The sequence below is a fragment of the Salvelinus alpinus genome, chromosome 17 (assembly GCF_045679555.1).
Source record: "Salvelinus alpinus chromosome 17, SLU_Salpinus.1, whole genome shotgun sequence".
In the NCBI taxonomy this organism is placed as follows: domain Eukaryota; kingdom Metazoa; phylum Chordata; class Actinopteri; order Salmoniformes; family Salmonidae; genus Salvelinus; species Salvelinus alpinus.
The window spans coordinates 13,813,356-13,830,075 of record NC_092102.1 but is presented as its reverse complement, the minus strand read 5'-3'; the positions used below and the strand labels follow the sequence as shown (position 1 = coordinate 13,830,075).

Below are 16,720 nucleotides of genomic sequence, written 5' to 3'. Positions count from 1 at the left end.
CAAAACAGTCTCCTACCTTGGCCAGTTGGATAAGAGTATCCAGTACGTGTCGACAGACCACAGGGGCGGCCTGGGGGTGGATGTGTACGGTCGACCCTCCTCCACCTGCACAAGTCATCCCCGCCGCACCCCCCTGTACCCCTCCTCCCAGGGTCCCCCCGGACCCTCCTGACGTCCCCCCCGCAGAGTGCCGGTCGGCATGCTTTCGTCCCGACGCTCGCTGGATCTGGAAAATGTTTGTACGGCATCCTAGCGCCGCGTCCATGGAAACGGACAGCCAAGAGAGCTGGGAGGAGCTACGAGACTCCACCCGGTTGAGAAGCTCCAGAGAGGAGGAAGAGGAGGAGGAAGAGAGGGAGGCGGAAGCGGTTGCTGCAGTCGTAGATCCTTTACTCCCGCCGTAACCTCCCTGACCGGCAGCAGTCCTCTTGCCTCTGGCGTCTTCCAGGCGGGTGGTCTCGACACAAACCTCACTCTCGCTGCTGCGCTGCAGGATGGAGAGCAGACTGCGGATGACCCAGCCACGCGTCTGGGAGTGGTAGCACAGGTTGCGGAGCACGCGGTGCAGACGGCTGGTGTTGAGTTTGGGTTCGTCTACGAAGAGGAGGACCAGGAGACAGGACAATGCCTCGTGGTCCAGGAGCAGACGACCGCGCAGACGCAGCAGAGAGTCCACACTGGAACTGGACGGTCTGGGGAGAGGACAGGTTAGTCATAAGAGGTCATACAGACACACTTTAAACAGACTCATCTCTCACAGACTTTATCCTCAGACCATTCCTCGCCCTCTCACCTGCTCTGGTTGGCCCCTCCTCCCATTTGGAAGGTCCCGCCTCTCTGCACGGCAAGGCGGGTGTACTGTACCCCTCGGTTGCCCCCCAGGCGGCTGGTAAAGGCAGGCGACCTCAAGATGGCCGACAGGGCCGAGCTGGAACTATGGCCGAACAGCCTCTCGTGCATCAGCTGTCTCTGACGAGCCTGGGGATGTCAAATTTACAAAACATGCAATCATGAATATCCCAGTATATTATGTAGCCGGAACAGAACTTTATAATTTTTGTAATTTTATTTTTTGAAGTTATTCTATGCAAGTTCACTTTTGTTACTTGGTGCTAGTGTGTAGTAAAACGTTTGAATCTTACACTCACCTCCTGCTCCCGGCGCAGCGCGGCTGCCTCGGCGGCGATGTCCGGGGGCATGACGGCCAGCACGCTGTCCTCCATGTCTTCTAGGACGGAGCGCCGCAGCTCCGATGGGAGGGTCTGGATGAAGGTGACGGGGTCCAGGGGAGTGTCGCCCTGCGTGGGCTGCTGGGACAGCTCTCTACGCTGCTGTTCAGCACGTTGTTGGGCCAGGACCTGGGGAGAGGAGAGACAGTTCTTTAACTAATGATCCCAATTTTGAAAAAACTTATTAAGGCTTTAAAGCATTCATTAAGTCTTCCTAAGGCCACACAGAGGCTTCAATAGCTTGAGTATAATGGAAATGTTAGGTGTTAGACCAAGATCACTAAATCTTCCCCTCTCTACACTACTCATAAACATGTACACTACATGGCTAAAAGTATGTGGACATCTCATTCCAAAACCATGGCCATTATTACGGTGTTCGTCCCCCCTTTTGCTGCTATAACAGCCTCCACTCTTCTGGGAAGGCTTTCCACTAGATGTTGGAACATTGCTGCGGGGACTTGCTTCCATTCAGCCACAAGAGCATTAGTGAGGTCAGGCACTGATGTTGGGAGATAAGGCCTGGCTCGCGGTCGGCGTTCTAATTCATCCCAAAGGTGTACGATGTGGTTGAGGGTAGGGCTCTGTGCAGGCCAGGCAAGTTCTTTTACACCGATCTCGACAAACCATTTCTGTATGGACCTTGCTTTGTGCATGGGGGCATTGTCATGCTTAAACAGGAAAGGGCCTTCCCCCAAACGGTTGCCACAAAGTTAGAAGCACAGAATCATCTAGAATGTCATTATATGCTGTAGCATTAAGATTTCCCTTCACTGGAACTAAGGGCCCTAGCCCGAACCATGGAAAAACAGCCCCAGACCATTATTCCTCCACCACCAAACTTTACAGTTGGTACTATGCATTGGAGCAGGTAGTGGGTCTCCTGTCATACCCAAACCCAGATTAGTCCGTCGGACTGCCAGATGGTGAAGCGTGATTCACTGCTCCAGAGTCCAATGGCGGTGAGCTTTACACCACTCCAGCCGAAGCTTGGCATTGCGCATGGTGATCTTAGGCTTGTGTGCTCCCGACGAACAGTTATTGTGCTGACGTTGCTTCCAGAGGCAGTTTTGAACTCGGTAGTGAGTGTTGCAACTGAGGACAGACGATTTTTACCCGCTACGCGCTTCAGCACTCGGCAGTCCCATTCTGTGAGCTTGTGTGGCCTACCACTTCAGAGCTGAGCCGTTGTTCCTCCTAGACGTTTCCACTTCACAATAACAGCACTTACAGTTGACCGGGGCAGCTCTAGCAGGGCAGACATTTGACGAACTGACTTGTTGGAAAGGTGGCATCCTATGACGGTGCCACGTTGAAAGTCACTGAGCTCTTTAGTACGGGCCATTCTACTGCCAATGTTTGTCTATGGAGATTCCATGGCTGTGTGCTCAACTCTATACACCTGTCAGCAACGGATGTGGCTGAAATAGACGAATCCACAAATTTGAAGGGTGTCCACATACGTATGACCATGGAGTGTATTTAAGCTCAATTTTAAGCCCCACATAGATAATTTACAAGACAAGTCATAATACATAACAGGATGATTATTAGGGTGATGTATTTTCGTTCCTCACCTCCTCCTGTATGGCGGGTGGCAGGGCAGCCAGGAACTCAGGGCTGACCTCTGTGACCCCTGGTCCTCCTCCCAGTACGGGGGCAGTGGTGGAGGGGAGGGTGGCCGCGGCAGGGGGGCGTGCTGGGGGTCGGATACCCAGCTGGTTCTGGAGCACCTCACGACGGATGTCCTCTGGAAGAGCTGCCAGGAAGGATGGGTCTACACCCTCTGGTAGACTGATGCCTGGAGGGGGGGGGAGGGGTGAGTGTAGGGCTCTACTGTGCATGACGTAACACAAGGGTGGCCAACCCTCCTTCTGGAGAGCTACGACGTATGCATGCTTTTGCTCTAACAATCAAGGTCCAATTAAGGTCTTGATGAGCAACAGGTGACTAGAAGAACCATGTGTGAGCATCGGGTTGGAAAACATGTGCTTTCTCCAGGAGGAATGCCCACCACTGAGGTAGAGGGGCCAGAGAAACCAGCCAATGAGACTCTTCTTACCTGCCAGTGGGTCCTCATCCTCATTGCTGGTAGATGGAAAGAGCTCTTCCTGGATGGCCTGGGATTGGCTGTCTGCGCTGTCACTCCGGGGCATGGTCTCTCCAGGGGAGGAGACAGAGGTGGAGCTACAGAGGGGCAAAGCATGAGCGAGGGAGACAGAGAGAGCTCATCTTCCCCTCAGAGTCCCTGCCTAGATCACATTAGATCTGAACAGATCACATTGGTATAAGTAATATGTTACAGTAGTAGCTCCATCTTGCCCTCTGATAGGTTAGGTATAATTTTGTTCATGTTTGATATACACCTATCCAAATATTTTAGATCTAGAGAAGTGCCTATGGGGTAGGGGCTAGGGTTTGAATTTGGAACGTATCGTTAGTATTGCCCGCCAAGACCCTCACCCTGACTCCCCGTCTGTCTGCCTGGCCGTCAGTCCGCCATCTCCACTCCCTGACAGCTCCTGTGGCAGATGGACAGCCTGGGTGGGGTTGGGGACGGGCTCTTCCTGCGTGGCAGATGCGGGGCTACTGGTATCCATGGGAGACCCTTCCAGTAGTGACACGCCCACCGCTGCAGGCTCAGCGGTCTCCACGATGTCTGGACTCAGGGAGGCTGGGCGGAGGGGGAGATCAGGGAGAGGAGAAGAATGAGTGAAAGGAGTGGGGAGGAAAATATGGGAGAAGAGGGGAGGAGAGAGAAGAAAAATGGTCAGTTAATACACTAAACAACTATGCATAGTCTGACGGCAACAACGTGGTTGCATGAACACATATGCTCCGTTGCAAAATCTGCACGACACTTTGAAGCAATGTGTCGTAAGCCATGATTAGGGCTGTGGCAGTCATGACATTTTGTCAGCCGGTGATTGTCAAGCAAATAACTGCCCGTCTCACAGTAATTGACCGTTAATTAACAAACCCATTTAACATCTCCTGGCTTCCACACACAGCCTACAAGTCACAAATGCAGACCTTTGGAACATCTACATTTGATAAAGTCTAATAAATCCATGTAATATAGCCTACACCTTCACAATAAATCCATTATCTATTTTAGACGGGTCTAAAGAAGAATGATATGAAGAAAATGTAGTCCATTTCAGAAGAACAGAATTGCATACGCTGAGTTGTCCTTATGTTAGGCCCTGATCTGGCTATGCCAAATGGCTGTGGGTTACACTAGTTCATTTAGCAGACAAGATTTGCTTCGAATTCTGTGGCATTATTTTATAGTATGAAGAATACAACTGAATAAAATAAAGTATATTTTCTCCAAACGATGAGGGAGTGTTGCACATGCAGCTATTCTGTGTTGAGCTGTTAACAAAGAAACAGCTTCCCCTATATGCTTAATTTAGAGTTAATTATGCAACTTTGGTTGTGATACAAACGTTGGGCTATATGTTTTGATTTTTAATCCATTCTAAGGCTTCATGATCCGACTAATGATTATTTTTTTAAAGAAATGAAAGGCATGAGCTCTGCTTAGTTTTTTGCTTAGGCTGCACACACTTAACCAGTCTCCTTCACAATTTGACAAGCACTTGAGATAATGCCTCAAACTTCCCGGCGGCTTCCCCTTTGTGCGGCCGTAATGCCCCCTAAAAAAATGCCAGCCAGGTAGACTATACTCCTGTTGTAAAGAGAAGCAATGTGCTTAATATTAGGAAAGTTGAGAAATAAATATAGTAGGCCTAGCCTATAGAAAGCTGATGGGAGCCCCCTCTTTTTAATAGAGGCCATCATTCTTTTTTCTCACACAATTGCATAGCCTATAGAAATGTTGCACAACATAAGCTTGTGGGCTCTCATGAAGTGTTTGATTAGATTTTCCATTTCATTTGCATTAATGTCAGAGTGATTAGAGGGACAATAAAGTGCTGAGTACCAGGAAGTTAGCAAGTTTGGTAGGCTAATAATGACCATCAGCAGCATCAGAGCTTGGAGAAGCCTAATTACTGTGACTAACTGGTCACTTGGAACTTGACTGCCGTCATGGCGGTAATACGGTCACGCTAGCCATGAAGGCTATATTCAAAAGGAGACCGCTTAGTCAACATCATCACTGCAGATACCGATGTGTGCCCTTACTGCTCATCAGTCACTCTGTGAAAGAGGGTGCATTCGTTTAGCTACCCTGGTGCCCTGGGTGGATGAGACCAACGGAATGGTCTCAAATGTGCAAACTCCACCAACCGGTGCACTGGGAAAGCTAAAACGAACACACTTCTTACAGTTTCAAAGTTAGTCTACCTTCCCTGCCTAGTCTACCTTCCCTGCCTCCATCCACCGCTCCTCCTCTCTCACCAATAGTGGGCACCGGGGACATTTCCATCTGTGACGCCTCCACTTCGCAGGTCGGCCTATCGGATGCCGCTGCAAGGGCAGGAAGACCGGCCCCTGCCAGGACAGCCAGCGAATTGGCCAGGAGCAGGTCTGCGATTGGCTGGTGGACCTGCTGGCTGATGGCAGTCTCCAGGGAAACCAGGGCCTGTTCGTGGGGGGCGGGGGTTGTGGGGGTGACCTCTCCTGAGGGGGGAGCGGTGAGGAAACCATCCGAGACCCGAGGGGGGTCCAGACACGACACACCACTGCCCTGGGCCTCACCTTCTGAGCCAGGGGAGACACAGAACAGAGAAAAGTTAGCGAGTTCGGGAGTCCTAGGTTCACTTGACCTTCTGATGGAACAACACACAGAACAGGAGGGATGAGTCAAACTAACTGAATAGTGAGCTATAGGTTCACCACTTCAGTTACATATAAAGTACAGAGACAGGTCCTACAAGTGTGCTAGTATTGGAATAGATTAAATACGGGAAACTGGCTGGGGGAACCAAGGAGAGGTTTGGGGAGCACCGAGTTAGAGGGGTACAATGATATCAATGAGCTAAAGCTTATTTTGTCCTGAGTGAGATTGCTGTGAGTTGGGCAGCACTGAGGAAGGCAGTAAGTTGTATAGTTATCTCCCGTACGGGGCGCACTATCCTGATCCCCAACAACAACACAACTTACTACCTCACCACAGCACAGCCACAGAAGGGTATGGGTTCCACATCCGTATAACACACGCACAGAAGCACACACAAGCACATTAGGTTACATAGCAACATCACCGTGTAGCTCACTTGGTAGAGTAAGGCACTTGCAACGCCAGATTCCTACGGGGGGACCAGTATGAAAATGTATGCACTCACGACTAAGTAGCTCTGGATAAGAGCGTCTGCTAAATTACTAAAATGTAAATGTAACTACAGTATCAGTAACATTTTTCCCCCCCAACTATTAGTTGCAGAGTAAACGTCCAAGCCAAGATGTCAGTGCCGTGGTTTCCATGGTAATAGGATCCTCTGGGTCGTCTTGGCGTTGCCGTGGGAAAGACAGTAGACTGTATAGTTATCTCCCAGATCTGGTGTGATCCTAAAACTATACAAACTACTACCTCACCCCACAGCACGCTACTCTGTGTCTGTCCGTCTGTCTGCTGGCTTCAAGAGGGTCCAGACAGAGGACACTTACTGGGCCAGAGTCCATTCAAACATGCACAGAAAAAAGACAGAAAATGTGAACAGAAAGTTATCTGGAAAGAAAGGATTCACTTTTGCATAAGGGTTCAAAGTTAGCCTCAATCCAGTAAAAGCACTTGCGCTCTTACAAAAAAATTATACTTAGTATAGTGTTCGCATTTAAAAACAAGGTGCCAGTACCAGCAGTGGTCTCTCCAGCCGCACCGTTGACCGTCCCCAGTCCCGAGCCCTGTAGACTCTGCTCCCTGGCCTCCTCTCCTCCTGTCCTTCTGTCGTTCTGCTTAGCCTCCTCCTCCTCCGCCAGCTGGCGTCTTTTCTTCTCCCTCCTCTCCTCCAGCTCCTCGTCTCTCAGGGTCTCCAAGTGTTGCAGGATAGGAACCTTCACCACTGGGAAGGAGAGAGATGGGGTTAGAGGGATGGGCTGGGGTGTACAGTGTGTGTGCGTACATCTATAAGTCTTCATGAGTAAATGTATGAATCAGCAACAATGTGAAAATCACGGAAAATCATATTCTCTCAGTAGTCCGACAGCAGACTAGTAGAAGACTGTTGTACCTGCTACACAGTCGTGCATGCTCTCAGCGTCCAGTACTTTACACTCATCAGTCCATCGGGTTAAGGCAGTGGGGATACTGGACAGAGTGCCTGGAAAGATATATATTTCAGATGAATTCAACATAATCCAATCAAAGCTTGGGCTCCCAGCACAGACTAAGCACCTAGGGACAGTTTCCAATAGATTCAGCCTAGTTCTGGACTCCTTCTCCAATGACATGTATTTCTTAGTCCAGAACTAGAGCTCACTTGGGTCTGGTAAAGCGGCCCATATAGTAGACTGGACTGGTGGACAGCGAGTGTCATACCTGCTTGTCCTCCGGTGCTGCTCTGCTCGTGGAAGAAGTCGTCGAGCAGCTCGTCGTCGGAGCGGGCGATGATGTGCACGTCCTCGTTGCCCACCAGGAGACGTGCGCGGCCGCGGGACTGAAGGGGCAGAGAGCTGGACAGCTGCAGGATGTCTGCTGCAGCACTGGGACCTAGCAGTCTGGAGGGGAGGAGAGAGAAGGCACATACACATTTAATATACAGCAGTTGATCGTCTTACAACACTGATACATAAACATTCACACACTTAATCATATTCTCTTCTAACGCACCGACATGAACAAACACTTTCAGAACCTATGACCTTAGAAATGGATACACGAGTACAGCAACTATAATCAATACTTTGTTTTTGAGGTGCGATTGATTTAGCATTTGGCGGACTATTCCATTGGTTCCTTTGTACGTTAGTTCCTTTGTATGTACAAAATCAAAAGCTGCTTAAAATGTTTGACAGAATCTGACCCATGACCTAGGAAAAGTCCCATTCATTCATTGTAGCATCTCCGTCTCACCTCTGCAGGATGAGTGGGGGGTTGGGCTGTCTGTTCCCGGGGTAGTGGACGTGTATCGTGTGGCCCGTGTTGGCGGTGAGCTGGCGTAGCGTTCTCTGGCTACGACCCATGCCCTGCGCCAGGCGGTTGTTGGTGCCAGCTCCGCCCAGCGTTAAGGAGCCGTGGTCGGCGTGACGCACCATCAGGGGGTGAGAGCTGGGGATGTTGCCTGGGGAGGGAGGGATGTCAGCTGATGGGAACACGATAAACAGAGAGAACAGTTGCAGACATTAGGGGGACACGTAGTGACACAACCCCGTCATTCTACATACTGCTATATGGCTATTATAATATAGGCTATTGCTACGTAGCTATTCGTAAGTCTATGTCTTTAGTGTTAGTTGTACATTAGGATTTAAAAAAAGAGACAAACTACTTTGAGAAATCAGGGCCCGTATTCATAAAGCGTCTTAGAGTAGGGGTGCCAATCCGGGATCAGTTCGGTCTTTTAGATTATGAATATATGGACAGGGGGAACTGATCCTAAATCAGCACTCCTACCCTTGAGACGCTTTATAAATATATGGGCCCAGTTCAATAACATAGAAGCTGCCTTCTAAATCTATCCATACATTCAAAACAAAGACTATGAAAAACAAAGAGGAATAAAAACACCAATATGACTCACCGGTGGTGGAGAACATGTTGTCAAACTCTATGATGAGGTCATCGTCGCGGTCAAACCTCTCGAAGCGGATGTGTGGCGCAGCGTTAATGTCTGGGAAATCTTCATCCAGTTCCATCTCCGAACCTTCATCGTCATCATCCTCATCTCCTTCTTCATCATCCTGAGAAACAGAACATGGCATATTTAGACAATTTTTTCTTTCTTTACACTTTATTTTTTCCATTACAAAACTCATTCTAAAGTAAGTAAATGGATACCAATCGAATGTCACCAAGCCGGTTCGAACCCAGGTGTCCTGTATAATAGCCCGCTAAGCCGGAGCCAATGCAAATCCTCACGACTCAGACAAGATAACTGAACACAAAGAAACACTCCTTCCAGAGTCTTCAAACTCTTCCTCACCTGATCCTCCTCCTCTTCCTCTTCTTCCTCCTCTTCATCCTGGCTGTCTTCTTCATCGTTGCTGCCACTGGAGTCCTCCTCCTGCGTGTGCTCCTCATCCTCAGGCTCCAGGATGTTCATAGAGTCTACGGTAGGAGAAGACGGAGAGAGGACAGTGAGTGAGACCAAACCACCCAACACACTTGAACCCTTTTCACCCTAATTACTAAATAAAATGAATTAAATAGATATTTAATGTATTTTTTACGACAGAGCCACACCAAGCTGTACTGTGCTGGCCTGGTTACGCTACACCATAATTGTCAGAACCATGTTGGAGAGGATAATGTGAAAATAAAATATCAAAACCAGCACTTACCTTCTCGGTTGGCCTGTAGAGTAGAAGCCTGACTGATATTGGAGGGTGCCTCATCCATCAACACGTCCTCTTGTGATTCATCCTCACCACTGCCACGTCCCACTGAGTTACAGAGCAAACAACCAATCAGAAACAAGACGATGTATTGAATGTGCCCGCCCCTTTCTTCTACACCATCCCATTTCACTCTGATGAGTCCAGTGGTGTATTCAGACAGGTGAAACATTAAAGTAACATTTGTTTTCAAAGTTTATATTCTGTTAACTCGTACCCAAAAATTGTTATTGACTCCTATACTCATGTGGCCAAAGCGTAAATCCGAGAAAAAACCCCTAACAAAACCCAACTCAAACCATTCTCTCAAATGATTGCCATTTCCCCCTAGATGATGAGATCATCCTCCTGAGGATGATGAGCTGGCCGGTCAGTGGTCTATACGCATTCATAAAAAATAAATAAATGAATAATCGGTCATATTTAATAGAAATCTAGAAAGACATTTCCATTTAGAATGTTGCAGATTTAATAGAGGTGAAATGAGACCCCAATTATGTTCTAGAAAATGCTTTTCTAATTGAATGGTTTGTAACGTTTCACCTCTTTTTGTAACGTTTCACCTCTTGTAACGTTTCACGTTTCGACTCCTGGATTCCAGACTCCCTGCTTACCGATAATGGAGCTATTGACGGCGCCAGCGTCTCTCTCCAACAGTTCGTCTATCAGATCCACCAGCTCGTTCTCCACCTGCATGGCCGTTGTGCTGAGCACCTCCGGCTGTCCAGCGATGACCGCTGTGTCTCCCTCCGTCTCTCCGTCCATCAGGTCACTGTCTGTCCCCTGGACCCTGTGACTGCCCTCCACCAGAGTCCCCTCAGCTTCCCCAGAGTCACCTGCAAAGAAAATGGATTCAGTGAGATGAACAGTAAGCCAAGAACAGTGTAAATGTGAGTTTCCTATTTCCCTGTGGTTCTGGGGAGCATGTGGGTGTCTGTGTGTAGTGTGTACATATTTGTTACTACATGTGTATGTGTTTATGAGTGCAAACGTGTGTGTGTGTGCGCGCGCGCATCACCTGTGGTACCTTGTGTGTTGCTATTGGAGTCCCTGGCGGCTCCCACAGTGTCGTGCTCAGCCTTGTTCTTGCTGGATCCCCCCTTCCCTCCAAACAGGCTGCTGGGCTGGTTGACGATGCGGGACAGAGTCTCTAAGGGCTTCAGAGCTGCATTCACTGTGTTTGCCATGTTGGGACTGAGATAACAAGTCAATGGTGAGAAAAACATTCTCATTTTATTTATTAATTTTACCCCTTTTTTCTCCCCAATTTCGTGGTATCCAATTGGTAGTAGTTACAGTCTTGTCTCATCGCTGCAACTCCCACACGGATGTTAACTCGAAATGACACAACGACAAGGTTCCAGTTTAACAAAGTTTACTATACGAACACACTACAAGGTAGCCATTACACTCAAGGCTAGTAGGTCCATCAACGAACAGACTCCCTGCGCGGGCGCACTCTTGACTGAGTGTTAGCCCCATAATAACAGAAGTATAGGGATACTTAAAACATGAACTTAACAATCTCCCCCTTTTCTTTAAAGACAAATAAAACATCAACAACATAATTAAATGTCCAAGTATTGTTCAAGATCCCCATTACAAATGTGTTGTGTGACAGTTTTTATTTGTATTACTCAAGCTGCCACTTTCCATTACTGAGAGCCTGTAGGAGCACAAGACCGTATGCTCCTTTTTATTCAGACAGTCAGCAAGGTGTTCCTTAGGGATACTTAAAACATGAACTTAACGGACTCAGGAGAGGCGAAGGTCGAGAGCCATGCGTCCTCCGAAACACAACCCAAGCAAGCCGCACTGCTTCTTGACACAATGCACATCCAACCCGGAAGCCAACCGCACCAATGTGTCGAAGGAAACACCGTACACCTAGCGACCAAGTCAGTGTGCACTGCGCCCGGCCCGCCACAGGAGTCGCTAGTGCGCGATGAGACAAGGATATCCCTGCCGGCCAAACCCTCCCTAACCCGGACGACGCTGGGCCAATTGTGCGCCGCCCCATGGGCCTCCCAGACGCGGCCGTCTGCGACAGCCTGGGCTCGAACCCAGAATCTCTGGTGGCACAGCCTTAGACCACAGCGCCACCCGGGAGGCCGAGAAAAACATCCTCAATGGAAGGAAGAGATGAGGAGACATTCAGGGATTTGACCACAAGACAGTTGAGAAAATATGAAATCTACGCAAATTTAAGCAATGCGACGTCACAATAATCAATTGGGGGGGAGAAGCTCTTAAGCCAGCTTTGGCACCGTGCAAGACAAGCTACCAGTCAACGTGCTGTTTTGCATACTGTTTGGAAGAAACACCCACAGGGGAGATTTCCCTGATGCCTTACTATAAAGTAGTAAGCAATGTGACTCCTCTAAGAGGGTGAGTAAGGGGTTTGAGAGGATCAGTGGTGTGTGTGTGTACCTGGACAGGTCGAGGCTGTGCGGTACTCTAGCCAGGTCGTTGACCAGTCCTTTCTTGAGGAAGAGGCGTATGATGTTGTTCATGCCGTTGTGCTGCGTCTTGGCTGCTGACGTGCTGTAGAAGCTAGAGGTGGACGGACACGACTCCATGATGGTGCTGATGATGCACATCACCGCCTGTAGCCTGGGGGGGAGAGAAAAATGGGGAGTTTTCAGTGAAGCCTAGGCACACAGGGACAGATAAAATGCATAACGAATGCACTATGAATCCGTCCATTAGTCAAATACATTACCACTTTCAACTTTTGACACATCAAAATGACAAATAAAGGATGGTAAATAATAAACTCAGCAAAAAAGAAACTGTCTTTTAAGGATAATTCGCAAAAATCCAAATAACTTCACAGATCTTCATTATAAAAGGGTTTAAACACTGTTTCCCATGCTTGTTCAATGAACCATAATTAATGAACATGCACCTGCGGAACGGTCGTTAAGACACTAACAGATTACAGACGGTAGGCAATTAAGGTCACAGTTATGAAAACTTTGGACACTAAAGAGGCCTTTCTACTGACTCTGAAAAACACCAAAAGAAAGATGCCCAGGGTCCCTGCTCATCTGCGTGAACGTGCCTTAGGCACGCTGCAAGGAGGGATGAGGACTGCAGATGTGGCCAGGGCAATAAATTGCAATGTCAGTAAGAGAGCACTACAGGGAGACAGGGAGGACAGATGACTGTCCTCGCAGTGGCAGACCACGTGTAACAACACCTGCACAGGATCGGTACATCCGAACATCACACCTGCGGGACAGGTACAGGATGGCAACAACTGACCGAGTTACACCAGGAACGCACAATCCCTCCATCAGTGCTCAGACTCTCAGCTTATTGCGGACAGAGGCTGGACTGAAGGCTGGTAGGCCTGTTGTAAGGCGGGTCCTCACCAGACATCACCGGCAACAACGTCGCCTATGGGCACAAACCCACTGTCGCTGGACCAGACAAGACTGGCAAAAAGTGCTTTTCACTGACGAGTCGCTGTTTTGTCTCACCAGGAGTGATGGTCGGATTCGCATTTATCGTCGAAGGAATGAGCATTACACCGAGGCCTGTACTCTGGAGCGGGATCGATTTGGAGGTGGAGGGTCCGTCATGGCCTGGGGCGCTGTGTCACAGTATCATCGGACTGAGCTTGTTGTCATTGCAGGCAATCTCAACACTATGCGTTACAGGGAAGACATCCTCCTCCCTCATGTGGTACCCTTCCTGCAGGCTCATCCTGACATGACCATCCATGACATGACAATGCCACCAGCCATACGGCTTGTTCTGTGTGTGATTTCCTGCAAGACAGGAATGTCAGTGTTCTGCCATGGCCAGCGAAGAGCCCTGATCTCAATCCCATTGAGCACGTCTGGGACCTGTTGGATCGGAGGGTGAGGGCTAAGGCCATTCCCCCCAGAAATGTCCGGGAACATGTAGGTGCCTTGGTGGAAGAGTTGGGTAACATCTCACAGCAAGAACTGGCAAATCTGGTGCAGTCCATGAGGAGGAGATGCACTGCAGTACTTAATGCAGCTGGTGGCCACACCAGATACTGACTGTTACTTTTTATTTTGACCCCCCCTTTGTTCAAGGACACCGTATTCCATTTCTGTTAGTCACATGTCTGTGAAACTTGATCAGCGTATGTCTCAGTTGTCGAGCCTTGTTATGTTCATAGAAATATTTACACATGTTAAGTTTGCTGAAAATAAACGCAGTTGACAGTGAGAGGACGTTTCTTTTTTTGTAGAGTTTATGAGCCCCATGGAAAAACCATCGGCTTAATTGTTTTTAGACAATTATGAAATCTCTGCCCTGCCCAGCCCACTCCCTCACCTGGCGTGTTTCTCCGTGCCCTCTGCCATGGCCAGCGCCCGGCTGAGTGCGGCCTTCACCTCATTGACCAGGGCCACCTGTGCATCGGTGCCTGTGCCAGCAGCTGCCAGGCTGGCCAGGAAGAGGCGTGCCAGGGCCGGGGTGTCCTTGTCCTCAGAGCTCTGGGTGTGGGGCAACAGGTGGTCTAGCACGAAGGCTAATACACTGCAGTCCTGCAGGGGGAGAGAGACAGAGAGAGCAAGAAGGGAGTCAGGACGACAAGTCTTATTCTCAACATATTACAAATAAAGCAGTACAGTCGTGTAGCAGAGGAAGAGATGGACCCCTGGGTGAGGAGAGGACTGGCGCAATGTATTGTACATACCTCTACAGAAATTAAATACATATACATCTATACAGCACACAGAGAAAGGACTAGTCAGGTCAAATAGAAACAACGCAAGATATATTCCACATTTTCTCTAATGAGGTTGGAGTCGTGGCTATGGCAATACAGGGAGGGGAAGAGAAAAACAGGAGTTTGTCAACATCGTATTTAAACTCCTAAAATCCTTTGAGCCCTTGAGGCAATTTATGCCAAATGTATTACAGTAGTAAAACTCTACATAGATTGTGAAAGCTGGACGTTTTGCCCAGTCCAGGCGAAGCCACCCACCTCCTTGATGAGCTCAGACTGTCCGGCCGTGTAGCAGTAGGATGCTATGAGGGTGGCGATGCCCACGTAGGACCTGACCAGCTCTGCCAGGAGACGCAGGATGGTGGAGGTGGGCATCAGGGGCTTGGAGGCCTTAGCCTTGGCCCCCTTACCCTCCTCTGAGCTGGCTCCCTTCTCCCCCTCCACCTCCTTCTTCTCCTCACGCATCTCCTCTGGAGTAGAGGCTGAGGTGGAGAGAGAGGGAAGGGAAATGGACGGGGGGGGGAAGAGAGAGAAGAGAGTTAGGATCGAGAAGGGGCAGAGAGGTGTCTAGGCATTTTACACTGATGGGGCACTCGTGACAAATCTCGATTTTTGTTCCTTCATTTGGTTTAAATACAATATTTTGTATATTAGCATCACACAAATTGACCAAACTAAGGAAAGAAGTGTATTGTAAAAGTACCAGTGGAGGCTGGAGGTGAGGAGGAGGGAGGGAGGGTCTCACCTTCTCCCTGGGGTGTTCCAGACTGAGAGGAGTCAGCTACCGCTCCATCTGCAGAAAACACCTGGGGCTGAGAGACAGGAGAGGGGGAGAAAATATGACCCACAATATATCTAGACCGATACAGCAGCTTTCAAAACATACATATCAATGTTTTAATTCAAGACACTCGCACTCCTGGGTCCGGTTCAAGAAGATAAACGTTTTGAAAAGGAGAAGTTTTACCTGAACTTGTCCAACAAGAACACAGAGTTCTGCATCGGACCGGACACCCACCCGGGATTAACCCACCCCCCAAAAAACAATCAGCTGGCGGGTGGAATGAAAACATTATTTCTCGCAGTTCAAAACAATTACATTGAGGGTCAGAAACGTTTTAAATCAAAAAGAATATAACAAGGAGCTAGTTGTGTAGAATTGTGTTGAGAGTGGAGCAGGGAATTGTCCATTAGTAGGCCCATTTGTGTGTTACTCCTAATTTGTCAGAGTGCAGAGCTTATGTTGTTATCTTCCACCACATGACAATACGTTGCCAAGTTAATTTTCCGACTCCATAGCGCACGCGAAAATGGCTTCCGTTCCTATTTTTGGGGGCGGGAGATGCACCTGATTCAGCAGCTTTAGTGCTGGGAAGGCCAAGTTTTCGCATTTTGAACCATTTCATGTGTCTGAAGGCAGAACTCCGCCTACCCGGCAGGCCCAGAGAGCAAATCAAGTGCACCTATAGGCCTACCGCTGGCCTATCAGAAAGCTCAGATCACCGTGTCTGCACAGTTTCCCAGAACCATAGACTAAAAACAAGCCTCGAACACACAGCAAAGTTTATATTGAGAGATTTCAAAACTTTTAAAACCATGACTAGACTCAACGAATACAGCAAAGAGCTGTTGTTTTGATGTGTAGCCTAAGTTTGTGTTTACATTGTTATTCAGCACTGTCAACACTTTGTTCAACAGTTCTATAAGACATGAAATGCACGTTCTCTCCTTCCAGTCACACTACAACCAGTACTGCAGCTGCAATCAATGAGTACAGCAGTGTGTCAATAAACTTGCGTTGTTATTATTAGCGGCTTGTGTCTTTTTTAATATCGAGGAATATTTCACTTGCTCTGGTCATAGGAGTAACAACATGAATTGAGGCTGAAATAATGCTGCGCGACTTAAGTTTCGTTATTAACTGAAGACTGTGTCCCCTTTTCTCAGCGGAGAGAAGGGGATGGTGAGTCTGGGGAGATGCAGCCTCACCACTGCTGCCTCCCTCCCCTCAGGCTGACCATCAGATGCAGGCCATCACTCCAGTAAAGAATTATATATTTTAAAAAATAAATATATAAAAATATATTCTCACTTAGCTGTGCCTCACTATTAACAGTGTATTATATTATATATATTTTATATAATTTCTAAATGGTCTGAGAAGAACAACGTTCAACTCAAGCATAGCCAATATGCAGTGATAATGTACTGGGCCTATAGCCTACTGTACAAATCTCCTTGCTACAGAACTGTTTTTATTTAGTTAATGTTGCGTAGGCCTATGTATTTGAAATCATGTAAAAAAAAAAGAAGAAAT

General features: G+C 48.3%; 1 protein-coding gene across 20 annotated transcripts in view; it reads right to left on the bottom strand.

The window, feature by feature from the left end:
- The window catches only part of LOC139542193 (E3 ubiquitin-protein ligase HUWE1-like), an 82,891-nt gene that overhangs the window by 14,612 nt on the left and 51,559 nt on the right, over positions 1-16,720 (bottom strand). For 10 of the 20 annotated variants that reach the window (XM_071347321.1, XM_071347331.1, XM_071347314.1 and 7 more), the window contains 20 exons: positions 15,107-15,215; positions 14,662-14,885; positions 14,007-14,218; positions 12,123-12,305; positions 10,711-10,886; positions 10,307-10,528; positions 9,639-9,740; positions 9,281-9,405; positions 8,879-9,038; positions 8,212-8,440; positions 7,678-7,856; positions 7,370-7,459; positions 6,995-7,201; positions 5,598-5,900; positions 3,693-3,903; positions 3,292-3,416; positions 2,807-3,030; positions 1,143-1,358; positions 794-978; positions 17-692 (listed from right to left, as the gene is read on the bottom strand). In XM_071347321.1, the coding sequence (XP_071203422.1) occupies positions 17-692; positions 794-978; positions 1,143-1,358; positions 2,807-3,030; positions 3,292-3,416; positions 3,693-3,903; positions 5,598-5,900; positions 6,995-7,201; positions 7,370-7,459; positions 7,678-7,856; positions 8,212-8,440; positions 8,879-9,038; positions 9,281-9,405; positions 9,639-9,740; positions 10,307-10,528; positions 10,711-10,886; positions 12,123-12,305; positions 14,007-14,218; positions 14,662-14,885; positions 15,107-15,215 (4,158 nt within the window). The remainder of the gene's footprint in view (positions 1-16; positions 693-793; positions 979-1,142; positions 1,359-2,806; positions 3,031-3,291; positions 3,417-3,692; positions 3,904-5,597; positions 5,901-6,994; positions 7,202-7,369; positions 7,460-7,677; positions 7,857-8,211; positions 8,441-8,878; positions 9,039-9,280; positions 9,406-9,638; positions 9,741-10,306; positions 10,529-10,710; positions 10,887-12,122; positions 12,306-14,006; positions 14,219-14,661; positions 14,886-15,106; positions 15,216-16,720) is intronic. The other 10 variants (XM_071347332.1, XM_071347333.1, XM_071347334.1 and 7 more) reach the window with 7 other exon arrangements.